We start from the raw sequence: 26120 nt of genomic DNA on the forward strand, positions 1-26120 counted from the left end.
CATGCATCTCTATCCAGATAATTGGCTCCCACATAGTATGTTTGCAGTTTCTGTTGTGCTTTAATGCATCCGAAATTAAGATGAAGATCACCAGTGACAAACTGGACATCAACACCCAGAACACCAAGCCTGTTGTCCCTTACTGCACCATGCACAACCATGACTAAAAGACTGTATCAAAACTGGGTACAATAAGAGAGAATTCATTCAGAGTAACTGTATAACAGGCAGTAGATCTCAATAGAACAGGACAAGCTTCAACATTCTTTGCAAGTATTGAGGTAATACATATTCCCATGTAAGAAGCAGTACTGCAACAGATGCAATTTACTGTCTTTGCCTGCTGCAACAAGCACTCTCCTAGGGACCTATCCCCAGGGAGTGCCCTGGCTCTAGGCAGAAAACCCTGATCCTTTCTGCACCCTGTCTTCAGGCCACAAAGGAGAACTACAGAGAGTAAGCAAACAACCTTGTTAGGGAATTGGGTACCTGACGACTTCTACTGGACCTGTAACATGTGAATTTTTCCCATTAAGGCATCTCCAAGGATTATCCTTGACACAGTTATTGCAACAGAGGTATCCCTGCCAATTGCACAATCTGGAGATGCTATCTAGGATTATTTCCTTGGCACAGTGTGTCCTGAAGGTCTGTTTAGGTAAGGGCTTTAAACAAGATGGCACACCAGCTACTGGCAAGTGACTAAAAGCTAGGGAACATGACAGGATGCTCTGGTCACATTAATGAAAGTTGCCAGTTCTGCAGTCAAGAAGTTTGAAGATTGCAATGAATACAGAAAATGGCAGAAGAGAGAAGAGTCAGCTTCTCACTCTCCCAAGCTACTCCAACATGTTTCATTTCCCATTACAGGCCTTCAAATATAGCCTAATGCAGAGCATTTACAAGACTGATAACCTTTTTCCTCCCTGAAATATCCCTGAAATATGTTCCTCAAAGTAGACAGATATAAGATGAATAGTAGCACACTGGCCAACTTTATCATACTTTGCACCAGTTTGTTCTCTTAGGAGCCCCAAGATCAGAGAGGTATGCAGCTGAGGATTTTGTACTTATTAAAAACTGCCTGCAAGACATAGAACTATGTGCACCTGCTGCTGTACAAGTTGGCCTACACCTCTTATCTGAAACAGATCTGCATTTTTGCATGCAGATCAAGAGTTAATTTGAGAATTCTAAACCCAGGTATGCTCCAGAGAACAGAAAAGATGACTAGTTTGCTTTAGCAGATGCTGAACAAACATGCCTGTGCATGTTTGTGATTCATCTGGTGCCAACCCCCCAGAGAGGGATTCTGCCCACAAATGTCTTTTCCTTGAATATTTGGCCACTTTGCCAGCTCCTCACTTTGGAAGCCAACTCCCCTGGAATGGCAGAAACTTAAGTCAGTGGTAACAATTTAGGTGGATGTTTTAACGTTGTCAGCATGTAAAATGCTCTTGGGAGGTTGAAGGCAGGCAGCTGTAATCTATTCAACCAATTCTGCTAAGAGTTCCTCCAGGGAACAGGTAAGAGGTTGAAGCACCACTTTGAAACTGCTTCTGCTGTTTTGGTTGTATACACTGTGACTTGCAGTAGCTCAGGCTACCATAATGTTCTAAAAAGTAAATGACCATCAGTTTATTATCTGTTGTGGCAACAAGCACTACCCTATCCTGAGCCTAGTCTTGCTACAATATTCTCTTCTCAGTACAAGCCAACACAGCTTCCTAGCAAACACAAAGTGAGGTGTAACAGGTGTGACTAGTCTGCTCAAAAGAAGAAATGTGAAAAGGTAATTTGCTTAAACCTAAAATGGAAGAAATTTTTGAAGAGAAGTCTAAACTAGTTTCTCACTTTGCATTTTAGTCTCATACATGACAAAGTATGAAGTCACCCACTGAGTAAGAAATAACCACTTTTCCAGAAAAACTCTCCTAAGAAAAAGGCAAACCTCAGAACTTCCTGTTAAAAACATCATTTATTTGTCAACTCGGTTTTCATAAGAATGACACATCCCAGATAACAATTGCATTAGTATACTCAAATAAGGACATTATAATAGATTGTATTTAGCAAATGCATATTTTTCATCTTCTTCACACCATCTCTTTACTAATGCTGAGATCATCCTTGTTCATCATATCTCACACTTAAAAAAAAAGTATTATCCCTCTTATTTCTTTCATAGAAACTCCCACTTTTAATCTTCTATAAAATTACTTATATAAGACCTCCCTTAAAACGTACAGAGTAGATGGAATGGCATTTTGTGGAAGTTAAAAATCAGCATTCTCTGACTCCTTTCACGTGAATGCCTCCCCAGTCACACCCTGTGGCAACTGGTAATTCTCATTCATGCCTTCATTTTTTGATTTTTGATAATGAAAATGGTTCATGTAGCACACGAAGTCAACACAGCACAAAGAAAACTGGTAATACATGGATGTAACTCCTATCCAGGACTGAACAGAAGTTCTGGTCCTTTAGCTTCCTTAAATTCTAAGTATTTATCCTTTTCACTGATGCACATATGACATCTCACAAGTACATTCTAATGGTTTAAAGATTAACATTCCAAAACAAATTTATTCCCTCTACTGCAAGAAGTAGGACCAGATGTAGCAGTCCTTTATTAGAGTTTAAACCTGAAAAATATAATGTTTATGAGCACAAATTATCCAAGTAATTAATATGTAAAACTAATTATTCTTTGCTTACTCTACAAAGAATCTGATTTTTTTTCCTGTAATATCTTTAACCAAGACTCTTCTGCAACTTATAGACCAAAAGAGACAACAAAACAGAATTAAAATATTTTTGAAAGTACATTTTTAATTTTAAAGTGTTTCAGGAAAATGCTGAATATTGAAGTACTAAAAGGTAAGTTTTTCAATACTCAAGTTGGAACCCTGGTCTCTTTAGTGACTACAACTGAGCAAAGGTTTTACCATATGGGAGATAAAAAAAAAATTAAAAAATAAACAAGTGTATGTGACATAAAAAACCATACTTTTCCCAAACCACCTACTTCTGTGGGATGCTTCGTACCTGCTTACTTGCATGGAAAATAAAAGAACTAAACCCCCACCTAAAGATCTAGGTTCTTAGGGTAACAAAAACTGTTTATGCCACAAGACATAGACTTTACAAACTCTGTAAATACTATGGGCTACAAACCTAACACAGTGATGAGGAGGTGCTACAGAAGTAGCCCAGTGCTTTGCTATAGTAAGTTAGCATAAGTTAAGCATTAGAATTTTAATTCCAGAAAAAAAACCCCAGTAAAGTGTGATATAGCAGAGCTAGCAGAAACCAGCTGTAAACTAGAGGTACTAAACTGCTTGAAACAGGTTTTTTATTGATAGTGTAACAGGGATAAAAAACAGAGCACAAACTTTGCCTGCATGAAGCTGCAAGAGACAAAACAAACCCCAGGAAATTCATACAGCTTACGCACATCAAACAGCAGGACAGAGGGAGGTGGAATGAAAAAGGAAGGTAACATTCTTTAATATTCAGGAAAATGAAACATTTCTATATAGGAAAGAAGCAAACTCCAACATAAGAAGGGCATGACACCTAGCAGAGGCCAATACAGAGAATCCATGTTCTTTTGATAAAATATTGCTCTGAAACTTCAAAATAAATGAAGAGTCCACAGCAAACAGATGTCTGCTATGACTGTGAGCTATGAACACTGGATTTTGAATGCATACAAGTCTTTATTAATAAACAAAGATAAAGTACCAAAAATACTGATGATGTTTCTGGAGAAATTAGATCACCTTGAAGTCAGCGTTGCTAAACCATTTCTTTGGGAAAAGCTATGAAGTGATGTGGAAGGACAATTCATACAAAATTCCTTCAGGATCAAGAAGTAACTTCAGAATGCTCTCCAAATGACTTGCCAGTTTTCATAATCTAATTAAAACAGGTTTGCACCTGCTGGTTCTATTTGCAACAGCAAATAACAGAAATATGGCAGGCTACTAATACACACATTTGACAGCAAATATTGCAGCACAGTATCTGGAAGCACTTGCTCTGAAGTCTCTGTTGACTCACAGAACAGTAGCAGAATTAATGAAGTTTTTGGCTGCCCACCCGCTAACTATATCTAATTACATCAGATGAAAGCACTGTGTGTCACTCTAAAGATCAAAACCTAGAATTTAAGATCTTCAAACAAATAGACTAGTGGGTTGTTCTAATCAGAATGCAGAATGAAGAATGTAATAAACCATTTCATAAAAGTAGATCAAAGTTACTCAATCAGCTGTTACCCTGCTATTTTTGGCACTGACTATTGGTGATTGCCAATCAAGAACAGAGCCACCATAAAGCAATTTATTTAATTTAACTATATATGGTTTTTGATAAATTAACATTCAAAAGAGGATGTAATGTATTTTTGTGTTAATAAGACTCTGCTAAATAACACTTCCTGTTAAAAAAGGACTGCAATTAAAAATAAGATAATCCTATAAAACCAAGTTGAAGAGTGAATGGATGAAGAACATTTAGAACAATTAAAACATTGCAAAGGCAACTAAGAAAGCAAATAGTGAAAGCAAAAAGCAGGCAATAACCTATTTTAATATCTTAACATGCACGTATTAATCAAGCACATAACTGTGTTTGATCTTTTTCTTTATGGAAGTGAGCTCTGAGATTTGACACCGACCTAGACCACACCAAAAAACCACAAGTGGCAATTCCTACAGACAGAATCTTGTGAGTGAACAGTTTTATTCAGTGTCTCCAACTCAGAAGAATGTGGGTTACCCTGAATATCTGCCACATTCCAATGGATGATGGGTTTCATCCCTCAGGTTCTGAGGGAAGACAGTATATATTTAATTGAAGCTCAGAGACATATCTGCCTGAGAAAACTAGCTGTCATCTCAGAAAGGTCTAGAAGCTGCACTGTTTTCCTTAAACATTATTTATACCTTTGGGTTTTTTTAGTGTAACATCATATTGGGAATTCAAATTTAAAATTATTCTTTAGGCATGAAAGAACAACTTTCCCACTTAATCCATCTACTAGGTGAGTTCGTAATGGCACTGTGTCTGGGTAAGTTTAAGGTTGCTAAATCAAAGTTTGCTAAATGCCTTATTCAAATAGAATGTTCTAAAGTTTGCAAGTCTTGAACCTCCTGAGAATGTTGGTGTTGTTTCTCCCACACGCCACCCAGAGTAAATCCAACTACCTTCCCCTAACCTGCCAAGTGAGTAGGGCATTATGGCACTGTTACTCAATAAAAACCTAAGACCAGTAAAAATACATGTTATATAAATTACAGAGTCCCCAAAAGCATCTTTCAGCAGTCTGCTTTCAATAATTTCTGAATTCTTCTGTTAATCTCTTTGATATCTATCATGTACAGTATAAAACTAAATCAACCTCGTATCAGATATGTAATTCCGTCATTTCAATTTTATGCTTCAATGGCTGAAGACTGTGTACCTCTGAGCCGCATTTAGGACATGTAAAATACATATCAAATAAGAAGTTACTTTTAATACAGTAGTAACAAAAAACATGTGGACAGCCTATGGTATGTGGCATGGTAGGCCATTCCCCACACAGTGAACATTCCCTGCAGTGAGCTGCTAATGTGTTTTCACTATTGGAAAGACCTGTGATAGGTAAGCACCAAGAGGAAATTTTAAGTTTCAGTTTCTGTACATTAATGAGTGGTAGCAGATATATCAAAAATTCAGCAAAGCCATGCCATAAGAGTTCCCTGTTCATGTATTCAAATCCTATCTGACGAACATTTTGCGGCTTGCAAAAAACTGACCTAATTCCTAGAATGCGTTCTGTAAGTGTTGCGAATGTTCCTTTCTGAAGAAAAATCAGAAAATTTACAAGTCCACAAAGCTTAAGAAGTCCAGACCCAAAACCTATACAGCTCTTAATTTTGCAGAAAGATTGCTGTTGACGATTGCTAAATAAATCATAACATCTTTCTTCCAACCATCTTCCACCAACAGTGAAAATAAGATACCATAACTTCTGGTGTTTGCTCAGAGGTTGGTATTTCTCTGTCTGAGATAAGTTATTCTTGTACTGAATATTGAGAATAGCCTGTCCCACAGTTGCGTTCTTGGAATAGATAGTGAATTTCCATAATATAAGACATAAAAATGCTTTTACTTCTGGTTCAAAATGAGCCAACACCCCTGGTTTAAATCCATTAAAACAGCTGGTAAACTGGGACCACACTAGTTGTTCCAGGGCTTTGTTTAGTTCAAGAGCATCAAGCTGACTTATTCTGAGCACAGGATTCACACTCTTTTCATTTCCAATGCTGGAGGCCATTTCTTCACAAATAAATTTTCTAGAAACAAAACACAAATAGATTTTAGAATAGTGGAGCATTTCCTATTTCTATTTTTTATTAAAAATAACAAACTTGTAATATACCAGCAGTAGACAAGAAACAACAAAGTTCTCAGAATGCTCTATAAATATGTTATTAATATACCACAATTCCTTTCAGGTAGCTTTACATTAATATAAAATTAGTACACATTTAAATTAGTTTAAAATCTTATTTTCAGAAGAAATTATGCTTGACCATTTCTCACAAACAGTTAACATTTGGTTATAAACAAGTGTTCAACATCATCTAGATAGTCAGAAAAATCCACAGATTTATATATACATACTAATAAATGTATATATACATTTAAAAATATTGCACGGCATAATTGTAATATTCAATTGAACCTTAAAATAGATCAGAAAGAAGAACTGCAACACTATATGGTGTTTTACGGAGAATGAAACACTAACCAAAAAATCTAGAAAAGAACAGTGAGGTAGACCAAGTGTTGCCATATGAACACTTCAATTGCTACAGCTGAAAGCAAAACTATAGAAATATAGACAAATTTAGGAATTACATAAAGATATGGATGAAAATTAAGGTGGGAATGAATAAAATTTTCTTAATAAAGGCAGTGAGTTATTTAGAGAAAAATCATATGAGATTTAAGAAATATTCAGCATTCAGACATAAATTATTATACAGTACTTCACTGCAGTCTGCATATATTTTCTAGAGTGTTTTTGACAGGTGTGGGATTGTGCTACTTGTTATATAACATTTCCAGGCAAGATGATTAGCAACATCAACAAATGTATACTCCCCTTGCTCAAGCATCATAGAAAAAAAAAAAAAAAATTGAACATGGCTTCTTTTAAATGTTGTTGCATCTGGAAGTCTGGCTGAGAAATAAATGCAGTAAATTGCTAAAGAAAATACAGGTAACACTTCAATGCAAAATTGTGGGGTAATCAATTTTTGCTTCCTTTTATCAACAGAATAAACCCCAAAGTGATTCAGAAGTATTTTCAGACAGTATGAAACATGTTTCACTTTCTAAACCAGATTCTTTGCATAACAGACCTGCAAGGAGTCCACAGCCTTCTGGCAAAATTATAGGAGGTAGTGCCCCAAATTCTTATTTGTAAGAGAAAAATAACCATACAAGATTACTGTGAGTAAAAGATGCTGTAGAGGCTCTTGGTAGCAATGGTTGCTAATGATGCCAAGAATACAAAAAAAAAACCAACAAAACCTTCAAACAAACAACCATGTTTGCTGAAAAATAACACCCTGGAAGTTTTAAAACACAATATAAAACATCATCTGCAGCTTTCCTGCTGTCCTCCACATTTATAATTAGTTATCACTGCAAGAAAATATGACTTTGTCCTTAGTGTAGGGTGTACAACAGTAGTTTCCAATTAACTAAGACTGCTACAAGGGTAGAGCATACAATAGCTCCACTCACCTTTTTTAAGCTCCTCCTTCTTTATCAGCAGGCAAAACATGGCTGAAGGTAGTACAGTGCTACCTCCTCTGGGCAAACAGCTATAGGGTTCATTGCATGAACCCACACTGGCTGGAAAAACCAGGACACAAAGGCTGTATACCAAGTCTGTCTCCCTCACACTTAGCCTTTTCTGTAGCAGAAACCAAAGCACAGGAAACATTTTCCAGCACGATCCAAATAACTTCCCTCCTCTAATTTATGATTGAAAGGTCAATTCAACCCCCTACTGGATTTTGCTGCATCACTTCAAAAACACAAGCACCAATGACCATCCACCCTCCTCATCTTTTCATTCCACTATCATTTTAGGAACCAGAGCCTTTGATAACCACCTGTTCTGGAACCTGTCACTGGTTATTCATTCATAACTCCTAAAAGTATGTCTTCTTTTTCTTCTACTCATTTCACACACAAAACCTCCTTTAAAAATGCCAGTTACTCAAAAGGGACATCTCATCAAACAACTTCCTTGATCCACCTACTAAGACTATTTTCCAACATCAGTTCAACCATCTTTTCCAACTGTTTTTCATTACTGCAGGTGCTATGAGCAACTTCTATTGTAAGTTTCTCATAAACAAGGTAGACTAAATATTTACAGATGTTTTTTCTCGCATTATAGCTGTATTATCTAAAGAAACCGGAGCAAGTGAAGAATGGGTCATCAGGAATTTTCTGAAGATGAAGGAAAATGTGTCAAATCCACAGGATTAAGATGGATCATGAAATACACATAGGCTGGGAGCCTGTTTGACTGCATACCTGCTTTGAAAAAGAGCATGAGGGAACAGGCAGCACACTGAACACAAGCCACCAGAGCATCCTTGCAGCACATTAGAATATGTATACCTGGCAGACTGAAAAATGTGCTTATTACCCTCCACATAGCATTGGTGAGTCTACACCTGGGATACTAAGTCCAGTTTAGCCTCTTTTCTATGAATAGTACAAAAGAAGTATCAACAAATTGAAAAGAGTCCTGTAACTATTACCATCAGGGAACCCCAGGTCCTCATATATGAGAAGAGCTTGAAGGAACTCAGATTGTTCAACTTGAACAATAAGGCAGCTAAGAAGTGGTCTATGAATAATCTTCTGCTTCCTAAGGGTTGCAGAGAATATTATGCCAAAGTTTTCTCTGAGATGCAATGAAATAAAGACATGCAACTGTGTGACTGTAAGTCACTACACGAGAAATTCCAATTGGAAACAAGGAAGCTGGAACTTTTTGTCTACCAAGACTGAAATTTCTTGCTCAGAAATTCTTGAAACTTGACCAAATGATGCTAGAACCTACCTGTTTTAGCAATTAATTTATTCCCAGTTTTCACAGGAGAGCAGACTAAAATCTTCTCTGCGACTTGGAGCTTGACCTTCCCATTGCCTCACTGCAGAATCTAATTGATTTTTTTTTTTTTTTGCATGTCCATCATCCTACACAGAACTGTATTTGAAGAAAATAATTTCATTGAATCTGTCAGAATGCACTGGAACTTTGTATACAGAAAATGGGAACCACTTTTGAGACAACACGCCCAAACAGCACAACTGCTGTTTGTTAACCTTTGAAATTTTGCCACATCCAAAAAGTCTTCTTTTAAAAAAATCAGAACCAACACAATATATACTGTCTAATGGTGTCATGTTTAATGTCTCTTCCTGAACTACCAACTATCAAATTGATTGAACTTTGAGTCACGTTTAGGCAGACTATGTGGAAAAGGAAGAATAACAAACAACAATAAATATGCTATCTTTTAAATTATGCTTGTAACATAGCTATGCAGAAAAAAAAAATAAAAGCTTTCTTTTTGATGAAAAATTAAATATTCTCAATTCAAGCAATAAATCTGTGCATTGTTCTGAAGTTCTTTCCTGCTAAGAACAATTAAAGATTGCCATAGGCCATGGCTGACTGGACCCTGCAAGTTACCTAAAGATTATATCCATATACTTCTGATTTTAATGTGTAAGCACATTTCTCTGTGCTTAGTGTTCTGCTATCCACTCTGCTTTCTTCTAAATTGATCTAACGTTTTATTGCACTTAAAGGGAAGATATTTATTTCCCATAGGCAAATATTAAAAGGGACAGTTTGAAATCTGCATTGTCCTATGAAATTGTCTTCAAATGTCCTAATGATCTGAATAAGAGCAACTGTTTCTTTGAGAGAAGAGCCCTAAATATTAATCTCAATTCTGCTATGGTAGGAAATTTTCCTTTAAAAATTACTTCTATACAAAGTCCTTTTAGAAATTTGTCGTTTTTCAGTTTATATTGTTTTCGGACACAACAGTATCACAGTAGAAATAAATGGGAACTATAGTAGCTTAAAACTAGATAAAAACAACCCTATAAGTGCTTAGACATTTATCTTGTACTTTTTAAAATGTTATTTTTGCATTATATATTTTGCTGAGCTACACAGAATACAGAGAACATTAGTTTTCTTCCATGTTTTTTCATTAAATTCTATTTGTCATCCTTACGGTTTTAACTCTTATTTTAAGTCACTTTCAAAACATAAGAACCCAAAATCATAGGTGCAGTAAGGAAAGGGGCAGGTATCAACATTCAGATATACAATGAACTCAATGCGTGATGAATCTTTTACATAAATACTCTTTAAATAGTAAAGACTGGTACTTGTAAGGTTCTCCCTTTGTACTGTCAAAGATATTGCACAGAAAAAAAAACAAACAAAAAACTTCCTGCCAGAAAAAAACCAAACAAAACAAAAAAAAAAACCAACACCACAAAAATACCCAACCAAACAAAACAAAAAACCTGAAAAACCCTATAATGTTCCTTTCTTAAATAACCTATATTTTGTTTGTTTTGTCTTTTTTTACCAAAGAAATAAACAAGCCCATGTGTACAGTACAAAAAAAAAATACTGTATATCACTAGGAGAAAAGGAATTTCTTCTGGTATATATTAGTGCTGTTATTGAGCAATGTAGAAATTATGAATGAATATATTTTATTTGGAAACATGTTATTGACAGAAATCTATCAATAGTAATGTGAGTATTGTCAACAGCCTGCCAATATTAATGTAATTATAATTAAGGGGATAACATGGATTTTAGCTATAATACCAAGTAACATCTCCTGCATTGCTGCTATCAATATAAGCATTATTATTGACCTGTTCTGGGACTATCAGTAGGAGATGTATTACCATCAGGCATATTTGTCAATGCATTCTGCCCACAAAAATTCTACATTTAAATTTACAGGTCTGTAAACTTTGCCTGAAGAAATATACAAATCCAAGTAATCTCTTGGGTGCCATTTTTTCCACAGGGCTTTTCTATTGTGGATGAGTAATCAAGGGGTTTCTATCTCAGAGCTACTGCAATCGCATTCCCGGCTTTTCTAGCATAATCATTACATGACAAATAGACATATATGCAGAAGCCTTAAAATAATTTTAAGCATGATCTGTCAAATCACTTTCTGAGAAGCAAAATAAAAATGTATTTATTAAATTAAAAACCAAAATTTGTTCCTAATGGTTGGCAGCCAGTCAGTAGTGGCGTCCCCCAGGGACTAGTGCTGGGGCCAGTCCTGTTTAATATCATCACCGATGATCTGGATGAGGGGATTGAGTCCACCATCAGTAAATTTGCAGATGACACCAAGCTGGGACCATGTGTCAATCTGTTGGAGGGTAGGAGAGCTCTGCAAAGGGAGCTGGACAGGCTGGATAGATGGGCCAAGTCCAACAACATGAAGTTTAACAAGTCAGAGTCCTGCTCTTTGGTCACAAAAATCCCCTGCAGAGGTACAGACTGGGCCAGAGCGGCTGGACAGCACCCAGGCTGGAGGTGCTGGTTGACAGCTGACTGAACATGAGCCAGCAGTGTGCTCAGGTGGCCAAGAACATCCTAGCCTGTAGGGTGGCCAGCAGGAGCAGGGAGGTCATTCCTCTCCTGTACTCAGCACTGGTGAGGCCGCACCTTGAATGCTGTGTCCAGTTCTGGGCCCCTCAGTTTGGGAAGGACATTGAGATGCTTGAGCACATCCAGAGGAGGACAATGAGGCTGGTGAGGGGCCTGTGAGGAACAACTGAGGGAGCTGGGGGTGTTTAGCCAGGAGAAAAGGAGACTCAGGGAGACCTTATCACTCTCTACAACTGCCCGAAAGATGGCTGTAGCCAGGTTGGGGTTGGTCTCCTCCCCCAGGCAACCAGTGACAGAATGAGAGGACAGAGTCTTAAGCTGTGCCAAGGGAAGTGTACGTTAGATTTCAGGAAGAAATTCTTCACTGAAAGAGATTGGGCATCATCTGCCCAGGGAGATGGTGGAGTCACCATCCCTAGAGGTGTTTAAAAAAAAAGACTGGACACGGTACTCAGTGCCATGGTTTAGCTGATGAGGTGGTGTTAGGTCATAGGTGAGACTTGATGCTCAAAGATCTTTTCCAATCTTGTTCATTCTGTGAACTTAAAATTACATTTAGGATGCTTAAGCAGCACATCCACTAACTTTACTGATTTTGTGATTTAATTCTTTTACAATCTCTTCGGTGTAGACAAAACATGTAGTCTAACACTGTACTTACAGAGAGATTGAATGGACTACAAGAGACCAAATCCTAATGCAGCATGAACACAAGCTCAAGAATATACTGACATGTGTCTACCAAGAAAGCTAATTCCAGTTTTTCTAAGTAGTCTGTTCCAGTGTTTTATGGCCCTAATAATTACCAAGACTCTTTTTCTCACATTCAGTATAAAGCATGTTTAGGAAAAATCAGGAGTTTTCATTCCATAGCAGAAATCAAGAACAACGAAAAAGAATTTTCATTTTGCTGCACCTTCTCAAGAGCAAAAAGCAGCAAGGCATGCGAAAGGACCAACTGCCCATAGAAGATTTGCTAAACTAGACAGTATTTGATTTCCTACAACATGCCTGGTATGATCCTCTAGAAAAAACAATCCAAAACCCAAGTAAAATCCACAACAAAACAAAAACTTTACTTTTTTTTCCCAAAGCAACTCACCTTCAGATCTACTATATTTTCATGCCTTTTTCTCTCATTTTTCTATCTGTACAATTATTTCCTGTTTTGGTTTAATATATTTTGACTTTTTCAAGTTAAATGCCTGCATTGTTTTTTCATGTTGAGTTTACACTTTCCAAACTCATCAAGAGTATTTTGAATTCAGACCTTATGTTTAAAACAAAGAAAAAAAGAAAACCCTAGACTTTCAACCTCTCTCCAGCTTGTACCATCAGTAACTTTTCTAAGTATGTGTTCTCTTCCATCATCCAACTCACTAATGCCTTTTCATCTTGACAGGGTACTATAGATAATTACTCTGTAAAGGCAATCTTTCAACTTGATGCTGATAACATCAACATCTAATGGAGACAATATTGATATTACATTTCCCTAGTTTACTCATGTAGGGAAAAAGCTTTATTAAAATAAAGCTGCATTGTACCTAAAGTTTTTCTCTTACTAAACTTGCTGTTCTTATTTAGAGGAGAAAAATATAGAGGTTTCTTACAAACAGGTCTCACCAAACCAGTATCACTGTTTTACCATTTCTCTTCTACACACTGTTAGATACAAATTAATTGCTAAACTATTTACTCCTGAACCTTTATTTGGAATCAAAACTGACAGTTTCAATAATTCTCTTAACAGAAGAATAAAGAGGCACAAAACCAGATACACGCAAACCCATTTTGCTGGCTATTTCCACCCTCTGGGATATTAAATAAATAAATAAAATCAGCGGTGCCTAATTCCTCAATCATTCTAGGATGAATTTTATTAGGATTTGCCACTTGAGCACATCTATATTAAGATTCCTTAGGCTATTCTTTCTGTGCTTTGGTTCCACTCTTATTTCCTATCTAAGATTAATTTTATGAAAGTAGCAGGTCACAATATATCTCTTTTACAAAGTATGAAGGGAAGAATCAGTCTTTGAAAGTCTTTCCCTTGTTCTCCTTTCTTATTTAATAACAGATCTAGGTAATGGACTTATCCCTTCGTGCCTCCTCTTACTCAGAGTTTTGGACCCTTTCATTGATTCTTTTCTTGTACTTTGTAAATTGAAACTTATTTTGTTCCTCAGAGTCATCAATTTTATCCTTACATTCCTATGCTATTCCTTTATATTCATCGCTAATCATGTTGTACTGCTTCTGCCTGGACAACTCTCTTAATTTCCAGGCCATGGAAGAATTCCTGACATAAAGTCTCTCTTAACATTCGCTATTAATATTTTATTATTATAAAGTATCTCTACACAAAGAAACAACAGGATATACATTAAAGGTAACAATTTTTCAACCTTTTCAACAAACTATACTCTGCCAAGTCCCACCATGGAGTTCAATGGTCGAAGCATGGGGAAGCAGGATGCAGAGTGGGCATGCTAGAAATCATCTCCTCTCTGGAGACAATACTAACACACAGCCCCTTTTTCCTTCTGGAGCAACATTACATTTGGTATTGTGCATTGCCATAGTGGGTGTGTGTGAGGGCAGGGAAGCAAGCCATAGCCTTGGTTTACTATCCCTCCTTTGATGTTTATGAAGTTAGGCTATCAACAGATAGCAATGAAAACTAGCTTTCCGCCCATCACAAGAACGCTGAGGTTTTTTTTAATGTGGAGTGTTCTACATTTTTCTTTGTGAAAATTCATCATTTAACTGTTCTTTTTGGATACTCTCAATAGCAGAGGATATTTTAGATGTCAATTTAAAATCAATAAATTTTAAAGATGAGAAATCAAACGATACATATTCAGTTAACCTTAAAATCTTCCTTTACACCAACTCTCATAACACAGAACATGGACCCCAGCTGCTCAAAGCCTCATGTCTCACCATTAAATCTCATCTCTTTCTTGCTTATCAAGTGCAGAGAGAAATATCCTCAGATCAAAGTCTAATTGGGAGCCCCAACTGTGTTGTCTCTTAATCACTGTAAAATTAACTTATCACTATATCATTACCTCAAATAACCTTAAAAAAGATTGATTTTGTATTACTGTCTGGATTTCTATATACTTCAGACAAATACCTATCATTTTCTGAAGAACATAAATTGATTCTTTAACTGTTTGGAATAACTATTAACACTAATTGAAAAGTCAGTAACACACTGCAATCACAGAAACTATTATTTATTTCTTATATTCCTGGGAGAAAGGACTATTTGTCAAAATAGACAAATTCAAGGAAAACACTGAATGACTGTGTAACAAACAATTCCCACAGATAAAATTAAGAATTTTATTATGGATGTTAAAAAATGCTACAGTTACATTTAATGTTCAAAGACCAAGCATAAGACAAAGACACATTCAAATCACAGGCTGCTTTTCCAATTTTACTGAAGTAAACTTAGATTTCATAACATGAGTGAGATACAAGAGATTAGCCACTGTTGAATGCCTGGAGACAGCAAGGAAACATTAACGATAGTTCATTGATTTATCTTCCATAAACTACCTGCCAGAACCAAAATATTAGGGCTTCAAGTTACAAAATCAAAACCAGCTCAGAAGAGCCAGAATTGATACAACAGTAATGAAGAGAAGCAGGAAAGTGCTGCACTGTTAGAAGCTGTAAATCAGTCATTTCTGACAGCATTTGATGGATACTGAAAATCCCACATCAGTGTAACACATCTCATCAATGAATGCTAGCAACCAAGACTATTACTGGCCACTCCTTACAATATTCTGAATGCTACAAGCTTCTACTGACTTCAGATAAATTTGTCATTAGTCAGCACTCTTAAAAGACAGATTATTAGATCCAAACAACCAGATCTGATAGTTACCTCATAACTAATATTTAAAATACTACCTTTTAAAATTCGCAATGCTAAATTCAAGGCTAAAAAACCTCAAAGTACATTTGTATTCCTTGTAGCATAGAAGCCAGAGACAGCATCCTCCTACCAACTTTTTTGATAAGCCCTAATCTTCATTTATTGGAATAAACAGGAAGATAAACATAACAAGCTAATGTTCCATCACTATTATTCTTAATCCCATATCCTTTTTCTCTTCCTCCCTCATCTGATTTCCTCTTTTGTCATCCTGCTCCTTAGTACACCAAATTACAAATTCATGTCTAAAGGGACATGTCAGTTTCACTTATAAATTCTCATTCTCTGTTCCACTAAATGAAATCTAGCTGTTGTTCCTTTTAAAGCAATCAGTGATAAAAACCTGAAAGTGTAAAAAACAAAGCTGCATTGTAACTTGAAGACTTCCAAAAAACATGGTTAAAAATCCCTTGATCTAGATGCTGAGCAATGTATGTGTCTTGTACACAACAGACTTTTCTTTTTGGAACTAAGTAATGGCAATTATGTGGAGAAGTGCCTTACCTTTACTGTTGATGAACTAAAATGGTGAAGAGAGATTTGGTTAAAGTAGTTGAACAGAGTGGCAGCTGTGATGGTTAGCTGGGAAGAAACAGCCCTTTGTAAGTAAGGAGCAAACTGACTGAACCAGCATCAGGAGGTGCAAAAGTTAAGCAAAGCTAAGAATTAAGTTAATAATGTAGGTCTCACCTGCTGATGTGATCAACAGATAACTGAGAGACTCCTGTACTTGGAAGACATTTTGGGTGTGATAAGGATACGAAGTTCTGGTAAAAGGACGGCTAAGTAACACTGCAATGCATGTGCAGCAGTGAAAAGAACACAAGGCTTAGTAAATGTACGCTCTTTCGTGTAAAGCAGGTGAAATGTCACCTGGTGGCAGGACCATGCAGCTCCATTTCAGAACAGTCCTATGACAGAACATGAATGCACAGTTGTGAGCACACTGAGGGCAGTTATAGCCATAACTCTTCCAGTGAGGGCAGTTATAGCCATAACTCTTCCTTTGCTGGTTATGTTGTTTTTCTGAAAAGTTGGTCTTCCACCTCATGATATATGTAACATCAGCATTTCATTGTTGTAAGGGCACTGTATCTCACATCCCCTTATTTGTCAAGCACAGTGTCAATCCCAATTTTATGCATTTTTTCTGTGCCCCTCCTTACACTTCTTCCATTCAAAACTACCTAAAAAAACAAACAAAAAGTCATTTAACTTGAATTCTCATTTCATAGCTCTGTGTCTCTGTTCTGCTCCAACCTGTCTGAGTCATACGAACGGATCACCAGATAAGTATGGAGATGCCAGGAAGAAGATTGAGAAGATACATACAAGAGATTCAGAAGCAACACCTGCTCTATATACTCTGATAAAATTTATCACAGATGACAGAACCCTGCAATTTTGCATTAAACACTTTATGCTTATAATTTATGAAACACAGTCACTGCCCAGATTTTATTCCAACTTTCTTCCTTTTCACATACATATGCATACCAACTGCACAGTCATGAATATTCAGCAATATGCAAGTGTAACAATGCTGATCCAAGTACTGAACTGCAGGAACGTAAGGTCCTTTAACCTTTTATTGGAGATACTTATTAGATAAGAATGCTAAAGGCTATCCTAAATGCCTAAATCATAATTAACCCCTGTCCACATCTGTACCAAAAGGAGGACTCTATGTAAAACCAGTGTTGTTACAGACTGTATATATTTAAGATTTGCTACAAACAATAACGTCCTGCATCAAGAAATAGACAAGCCTATTCACTCTATGTCTTAAGTTTTGGCTTTGTATTATATGGCATAACTTATGAACAATTTGATCAAATTATAATCAAAAACTCTCAACTGGTGCAAGGATAAAGAGCAGTACTTGACATAAATGTCTCATTTTTCAGGCTTGTGTTCTTTAAAAACCTAAGCTAACGTAATTTTTGACAGCTACAGCAACTGTCTCCAATTTTCCTTCTACTGTCTATTCTGTTCTTATCTTACAGATTAGCACTAGCACCCATTTGAACTTTAATTGTTTCGCATGTTGAACTGGCAAAAGCCCAACCCATTTAAACTTATTTTTCTGCAGATATAGTACAAAACCAGGTCAGATACATGCAGTACCAGTAAAAAGAACAGGGTCAGGAAAACCAGATAATCATGAAACCAGCTGCCTTTGGATCTCAGCATCATACTCTTATATCCACCACCAGTCAACAATAAGACAGAAACTCAAGCCTTTTGACTTGAAGAACTGTTCTTTTTGTCCTCAATCTCAACGTGCTGAATGTGCAAGCAAAACACCACAACACTGCAAATATAAATAATGAAACTTTTAGCTGTCTTTCAAAAATGCAAAGAAAAATAATTATTCGTACAAGTCCTCTGTAGGATTTATGCAGACTTGCAAGTGAGAGGCTACTCTGTTTAAATAAGTAACTATGAAATTCCTCCCTACTTTCAGCTTTTCTGGTATGATTGTACCTTGAAACGTGTGGCATACACAATGACTACAAGGGGTGCTGGGAAAATTTGATGTGCTCAATGTCCCCAGCCCTTGACGATTTTATTACTTGGTAATTATGGGAACTTTAAGCACACAAGGGAAGACTGATACACTTCCACCACACTTCTCCTCAATCCTGTAACTTCATTAGCATTTTAGAATCAACTGAATGGTTGCATACATGTATTACAAGTAACAGTTTAGAAGAGGGATAATAATTTCCTTGCTAGGCGGCCTGAGTTGTATGCTGTTACAGCTTCTGAAATCCCTCTGCAATTCCAATGTGTATTTCCCTTCATGATTTAGTTATGCCCCATAGTGTCATGGCATTATATTAATTTCCCTTTCAGGAAAAGTTTTTCCTCCTTATCAAACCCCTCCTGTGACACTTTTTTCTGCTTCTCTGACTACAGAATTAATATTATTTTTGAATACTGTTATTTTAATGTATATTTTCAAGTTTTCTTAGAATTTAAATTTTTATTAACTCCTTTATTTTCTAACCCCACTCACAATATTAGCAAAAACCAAGAGAGGAGATAAGGAGTGTCAAAGACAAGACTTTTAGGGACATTGTTCCCAGGCAGCTACTGATACAAACACAATGAGTATTAGCAGCATTCAATTCAACTTCCTCCTAAAGGCAAAAAACCTCCTCAAGTCCTCCATTGCAAAAGGAGAAAGTGCCCAGACCCAGTCAGAATCAAGCTTGAATCAAGAATTGCACCATTGCTGCAATTCCTTTCTTCCTATAGTGTGTATGTCCTCTTTTTCCTCTACCTCAAAGTTTTTTATTTCTCTTATATTTCCCCATTACTCAGAAAAATCTGAATTTTGTTTCCTTTTCAAAAGAGCCTGAAATAAACTCAAACTTCTGAAGTTCTTGTATCCACCTCCAAACAAAAAAAACCCCTACCCTCATCTCTGACAGAGGCATGTTACAAAGACAGCATCCGTTCCTTTTTTGTAAAGTTTAGACTTGAACTGATGATGCTTGCAGTTGTAAGTCAGCTGTATGGCTGAAGGAACAATTTAGCTCTTGAAGAAGCTACAAAACAGAGAGCCTGCTACCTTCTCTGTGCATATACAGCACAATTTGACTATGAACCTGCATCTTTTTAGCACAACACATTGGCCATTTTAATTTTTTTTTATTTTATTTGCTGCTTTCAACTTTACAGAGAGTGCTGTATAGCAGCTGATGTTGAGAGCACACTTGTTAGTTAAAATGAGAGGAACAGAAAGGGTGTGACTCTCTTCAGTGGTCTAAGTGAAAAAGAATGTATGCTAATAGCTGTCAAAAGGAAAAAAGCCCAACCCCATCTCTAAAAAAAATCAGACCAAATAAAAATCTCAAAACAGCATAAGCAGCCTGCTTGAAAACACCACAGTGAAGTAAAATTCAGCAGTCCATGAGAGGTAACAAGTTGTAGCAGCTGTCCTCATTAACTGGAGCAGCAATACACTCAGTGAGTACATTTCCATTTTGAGTCATAAACAACATACTATCATTTAGGTTGAAAATTTTAATTCACTTTCTAGATGCTCTGAAAAACTGCATTAATTCAGATGTTCTTCCTAAATAGCTAACATTTGGGAACCAGACCTTGCTGGGGAGACATTTACATTAGGGTATTTCACTGAAAGACTGATTTTAATTGACAAAATTATCATCTTCTAACTGCACATTGCATCATCCAGATCATGTTAAACAGGGCTGAACACAGTACTGACCCCTGGGGTACAACAGTAGTTACCAGCTTCCAACTCGACTTCACACCACTGATTGCCATTCCCTGTGGTCCATCTGTTCAGCACATTTTATGCTGACCTGACTGTTTGCTCACCCAGCCCATACTGCAGCAACTTCTCCAAGAGGATGTCACAGGAGACACTGCTGAAAGACTTATTGATGCAAGTATCTTCTCCTCCCTCCCCTTATTTACCACACCAGTCATTTCATTGTAGAAAATTATCAGGTTGGTCAAGAATGGCTTCCTCTTGGTAAATCTATGTTGACTACTCCTGATAATTTTCTTTAATGTGTCTTAGAAGGGTTTCCAGGATTAGCTGCTGCATCACCTTCCATCCTTCTGGGGGATCAAGGTAAAGCTGATCAGGCTGTAGTTCCCTGAGGACTTCTTCCTGCCCTTTTGAAAACAGAAGAAAACAGTCTACAGGCACTTCTCCCAGTTCCTCAATCTCCCAGTCCGACGGTTATTGAGACCGTCCCCACAATTACATCAGCCAGCTCCCTCAGCACTCATGGGCTCATTCCCAGAGCGTTATCTATGTCTTCTTTATTTAAGTATTCTCTGACCTAAACCTCTTCCAAGTGTACATCTTCCCTGCTCCAGACTTTTCCCTGCGTTCTACAGTTCCTGAAGGTCTTTGCTAGTAGAGATGGAAGCAAAGGCAGCCTGCATAACCTCAGCCTTTTCCACATTTCCTGCTCATTCAGGCATGAGACCACATTTTCCCTAGTATTCCTCCTGCTACTCGTGTATTTACAGAAGCCATTCTTGTAGTCTTTGACATCCATCACCAGATTCAACTGCAGGTAGAGTCTGACTTTCCTAATCACATCCATGCATGCTCAGACACTGTCTCTCTGCTGCTCCCAGGCTATGTGCTCCTGCTTCTGCACATTTACTTTTAATGTCTGACTTTTGTGATGAGTTCCTGTTCATCAATGCATGGCTGCTGGCATTTTAGCCTGACTTCATAACTGCTGGGGTGGACTGCTCCTCACTGAGGAGATGATCCCTGAGTACCAACTAGCTTTGCTGCATCCCTCCAGGAGCCTGACCCTGGGGGATTCTTCCAAGTACGTCCCTGAAGAGGCCAGAGCCTGCTTTCCTAAATTCCAGGGCAACAATCTTACTTTCTTATTCTTAAGCCAGGCTCTCAGAGAAAGCCAGCACTAATATCACTAACAGACTGAATAAGAAATAGATTACATTAGTTTCTGTCAGGAACCATACAGCTTAAAGGAAATATTGCTAAACTGGCACAAACACAGTGAACTTCTTTATTGAAAAAGTTATTACCTAGAGAGTCTTAAAAAAAGCCCTCTCTGCCCAAAAATCATTAAATACCTAAAAGGTTTAAGAAGCAAGATATCAAAAAAGTAATATATCTTATTCTTCAGTTAGACTGACATTAATATAGAATGAATTTATTGTAGTATAAGAAGAACATTTCTTATTAAATACAGTGCTATCTTTTAATTCAAATGTTTATTTACATTTCTTGTTATCTTAATTATTATTATTGGAGCACACCATGCTTACATGCTAATTCAATGAAATTCTCTTTATGTCTGAAGCTTATCAGTCAGTGTTAGCTGGACCCAATTTATTTGTTTCTTTACATCTTCTTGATTGTTGTTTTCACTGAATAAATGCAGAAATTCCAAGCGCAACAACAGTGCTGTGGAATTTTTGAAATTTTTGCAAGAGCATTATAACCAACAGAGAAATAAAACACATGAGTAACAAGGTACTTGAATTATAGTCTCAAATTGTTGACTGATTTTGTCTACTGTTTAACTTACTACTAATTTTCCTTCAAGAAGCTGTCCATCTCTTCCCTTCTTTATCCCCCCTTCCCTTCTCTCTGAACCTCATGGCTTTGAAACTACTTTCATATGTTTAAAAAAAATAGAAAAGACATTCCCACTATCTCACATTTTGAACATGTAATTAAACATTTAGGGTTTTTTTCTTACTCCCTGAAAGACCATGTGCTTCATTATTATATCCAGCTATATGCTAATACTGGATTCAGTTATCATTCCCTACACTCGGATGATTTATATATTGAAGAGCCATTTATTTTACACCATATTCTTGGTACATAGCCATAAACCTGTTTCCTTCCTTCCCAAATATTCTCTAGGTAGCAGTTTTTAGCCATTTTCAAGACTGTCACCTCAAAAGACTATAAACAGAGAGGGTAAAATGGCTTTCTTGGCTTACACAACAGCATTTGATGTCAAAGAACAAATTAAGGTCCTCGGATTAGTAACAGTGTCAAAAACTGTTTTGTTGATACTCAAAATCTGCATATAAAAATTACCTGTCCTACTCTACTGTACGAAGGGTACAATAAAGTCTTTTTGTACTAATAATACCTGTTTGAATGTTTTAGTTTAATTTAATTTAGTACGTTACAGGAACATTTACTTCCTACATGTCCCGGATCATCTTAAGTATCAAAACCTTTCTGTGAGTCTCTACAATGTTTAATGAAATTAAACCTACAGTCTTCACCTACAGCCATGGGTGAATAATGAAATAATCTAATAGGAGACAAACAGAGCTGTCAAACAAACAAAACATTCTCTCCCAAGTCAAAACACCCTCCTTGCACAGGACAGACATACATCAAGCCTAGTCCCTAATACTCTAGAAACATGAGCTGAGGCATGCCATTCTAGCTACTTGGGAGCCCTTTAATAAGTGGGTGGATCCATAACGCATCTGAAGGATCATTACCTAAGAAATAAAATATTTTTAAAAATAAATTCAGAACATGGTGTTTTATATGTCTGTACTACTGTACTAAGAGTTCTAAGATTAGCTATGAGATATATGAGCATGAGTTGATTCAAATATAGGTAAGCTTGCTACTATTACTTTACAGTTTTCAACATTTCTAAGAAAAGCAAAAAATATTTTGACATTCATACAGAGATATCTAATTTTAATTATTTACTTAATTAAAGCAACATTAATGGGAACAGATTTTTTTCATTTGCTGAAAAGGGTGTTCTTGACAAATAAAAACCCAAGTTTGAACAAAGTTAAGCCTAGGAGTTAAAAGGATGTGAAAATAGAGGCAAGATGCTAAGCAGAACTATTTCAGTTGCCTTGGCCCCAGATTAATGCAATTCCACAATACACTGTACTCAATAATAAACATCTTCAATTCCTACTTTAAAAACTGCAAATATATACACATAACACTGAGGTTTTTCAAATATTGATACACACACGAACTCTCACTACATAAAAAGGCACAAACACCCCACCTCTTTTAGACTCTCCCCAAAAAATCCAGACTAGCAGGCAAGAAAGTGGGTGCAACAGAAGATCCTTACAAAACTTTCACAGATAACAGCTTTAAACGTATTCCACTTTCTAATTCACAGACTCAATCAAAAACTTTATGATACGGAGAACACTACAATCAGCATGGTAATTAAAAGAGTAAATCACAGAAGCCTAGAATCATCAAGATTGGAAGAGACCTTTAAGAACATCAAGACCAACCACCAACACAGCACTAACTCCAAAACAGTATTCTTACTAATATCTAATGCTAGAGGCACTAGCAACCAAAGCAGACATTTCAATACTGACATGATCATCTATTTCTGTACCAAATTCCAGAAAAATTAAAATATAAGTGTCAAATCCCTTCAGTACTCTTGATTATGTGCCCTACTGGTTTATTCAATTTCCACTAAAAATTGTAATGAAAAGAAAAAAAAAAAGCTCTTTTAATGAGCTAATTTATACATTTCACACACGCAAATTTAACCCCATAGGCAAGTAATGGAAATTGATGACTTCATGCAGTATAAACAAGCACTGAAAAAAAACAAAAACAAAACTTTAATTTTTCCTCCCTTTAATAGCTTATTTACTACTCTAATTAAGTACCACCAATGACACTTTCAGTTTTTTTACTACTAATCACTTTACCAGATAAACTAGCCATGATGGACAGCCAATAACTGAAGCTGCTGCTGAGGAGGAACTGCAGCAGAAAGATGAAAAAAAAACTGAAGAAGAAAACGCTGACAGAACACATCTTCAAAAAGAATTAAAACAGCATTAGTTAAAAAAAACAAAAAACAACAACTTTATCAACTGTTGCTAAACCGTATGTCAAGAAAAGTTCAAAAAAAGTCTGACAAGAACTAACTTCCAATGAAATCAAATGGCAAAGTATTTTGGACTCAAGTTTTAGTACAAACTTTACTTCATTTAGTACCAAGTTTAGTCATACTTCATCTTTGACCTTAGGGAACACCTCTCTCACGCTGACAGGTGAAAGATCACACAAGAAACACAGTGCTGTGGTTTCCAGTATGGACTACGTCATAAGCAGAGTTTGTCTGTTGGTCACAACACATTTGCCATTCAGAATAAATCCACATTTACTTTCTAGTGAACCAATGATTTGTTACTTACAGGCTGCACAAAACTGGATTAACAAAAGTGAGAAGTTGCTACCCTCATCTTCAGATTTCTTTGCCACCTACAGTAGGCAGTCAGAGGAATGACCCTCGAAGAGTATAAAAGTTTCAGTCTCTCAACTGATACCACAATTCAGATGATGATACCCCTCTGACAGGATATTATGCCCTTTTTTCTCCGCAGAGGTCGTCACCAGGCTGTCCTCTCTTACCGCACGCCTGGGCCTAGCTGGATGCTCCCCGTCTCTGCACGCTGCGGCACCAGGAGGCGGAACGCCAGCGGGACTCACGGAACGGGGGCGACCGGCGACCGCAGGAGCCCAAACACAAGTTTTTATAAGCAGGTCCTGCATGAGCTCCGGGGCCTGAGCCAAAGGGACTGCCCGGGCCTGCCGGGCTGGGCTCCGCCGAAGGCCGCGGCCCCTGCAGCGGCTCCCGCCCGCCGCGGCCGCTCCGACCCGCCCCGCGTCCCGACTGACCTGCGCCGCCGCTGGGCCCGGCCCTGCGCGACTCCGCGGGTGCGCCGGGCTCAGCTTCGAGCCTCCCAGCGAAGCTCTGCGCGGACGGAGCTGCCCCGGCCCGCGGGCACCGTCCCGGCAGCCGGTGACAGCGGCAGCAGCCCGGAGCGGAGCGGCCGCACGCACCGCAGGGCGCCGGCCAGCGCCCGGCGCGGCTGCGCAGGAAGCGCTCCGGGAGACCCGGACGGCGCGCGGGAAGCGCTCCCCGCACGGCGGCCGCGGCAGGGCGGGCCGCGCGCTGCTTGACTGACAGCCCGAGCAGCAAATCAGCGGCTCGGGGTGAGGCGCAGCAGCCAATGGCGGAGGGGGGGCGGGGCGGCCCCGGGCCGGTGCTCTCGGGTCGGCGGGCCCGGTGTGTTCCGAGCCTGTAGCGGCTCCTGCCCGGGGCCGCTGGTGTGGGCGTGAAGAGACTCCTGGCCTGGGGTGGCCTGGTCACCGAGCGGCTTGGAGTTGAGGGCGGTCTGGGGTGGAGTCCATGGGGAGGCCTGCGGAGCGTTTGCGGTCAGGACTCACAGGCCTGTGAGAGGAGAAGCAAGCAGATGGGGAAGCAGCCTGCGGGCACTGCGGGCCGTGTTCCTGCGGCGTTTGCACTGCTCCGTACGTGGGTGCTCCGTTGGTTCCTGGCATCGGTGTCAGGTTTTCCCTCACGGGCTCGAAAGTGTTGTAGGTGATTCAAGAGCTATAATTTAATTGTGTTGTACATCTCAGGTGAAGCAAACTGCACTGTGAAGTTGGCTATTACTGTTCTGGGAAGAAAACTAAAGAGAACTCTCTGAACAGGTTGGGGGAGATTGTCAATGCCTGTTAAATAAAAGTTAAAATATGCTCAAATAGTGATTTATTCATTTCCAAACCATAACTAAATTTAGTTTTGACATATTCATGAACACAGGTTCCCAGGTAACATTAAAGGTTATATAGTTCTTCAGATAACTTCCTGAGGTTATCTCTGCTGAGGGGGCGTTCCGTAGGCACATATTGTTGGATTCTGTACTATTTTTTTGTAACTCATGAGAAATTAAATAGCACTTTGGAATACCTCAGGTACCACAAAAGAAAATGCAGACATTTATGAATATTAGGATGCTGAAAGAACAGTACTGTTCAATATTTACATGTAGTTTTTCACAGTGATAAAGCAGTTAGGCAAAACAGATGCGTAACTTTGT

General features: G+C 38.0%; 1 protein-coding gene across 4 annotated transcripts; it reads right to left on the minus strand.

Moving 5' to 3' along the window:
- Window positions 1–1959: 1959 nt before the first annotated feature.
- PEX2 (peroxisomal biogenesis factor 2) lies at window positions 1960–25174 on the minus strand. Of its 4 annotated transcripts, none has more exons than XM_064389779.1 (2): window positions 24913–25174; window positions 1960–6347 (listed from the first exon to the last, which is right to left on the minus strand). In XM_064389779.1, the coding sequence occupies exon 2, from the start codon at window positions 6326–6328 to the stop codon at window positions 5414–5416; it is 915 nt and encodes a 304-aa protein (XP_064245849.1). In that variant the 5' UTR covers window positions 6329–6347; window positions 24913–25174; the 3' UTR covers window positions 1960–5413. The 4 variants fall into 4 exon arrangements, with proteins under 4 accessions (XP_064245849.1, XP_064245858.1, XP_064245866.1 ...); XM_064389788.1 differs by lacking the exon at window positions 24913–25174 and adding an exon at window positions 24646–24886; XM_064389796.1 differs by lacking the exon at window positions 24913–25174 and adding an exon at window positions 24429–24612.
- Window positions 25175–26120: the final 946 nt, after the last annotated feature.

The sequence above is a fragment of the Passer domesticus genome, chromosome 1, assembly GCF_036417665.1.
Source record: "Passer domesticus isolate bPasDom1 chromosome 1, bPasDom1.hap1, whole genome shotgun sequence".
NCBI classification, from domain to species: Eukaryota; Metazoa; Chordata; class Aves; order Passeriformes; family Passeridae; genus Passer; species Passer domesticus.

Coding starts and splice junctions, on each gene's coding strand:
- PEX2 (XM_064389779.1), bottom strand. CDS start 6,328: ATGGCCTCCAGCATTGGAAATGAAAAGAGTGTGAATCCTGTGCTCAGA.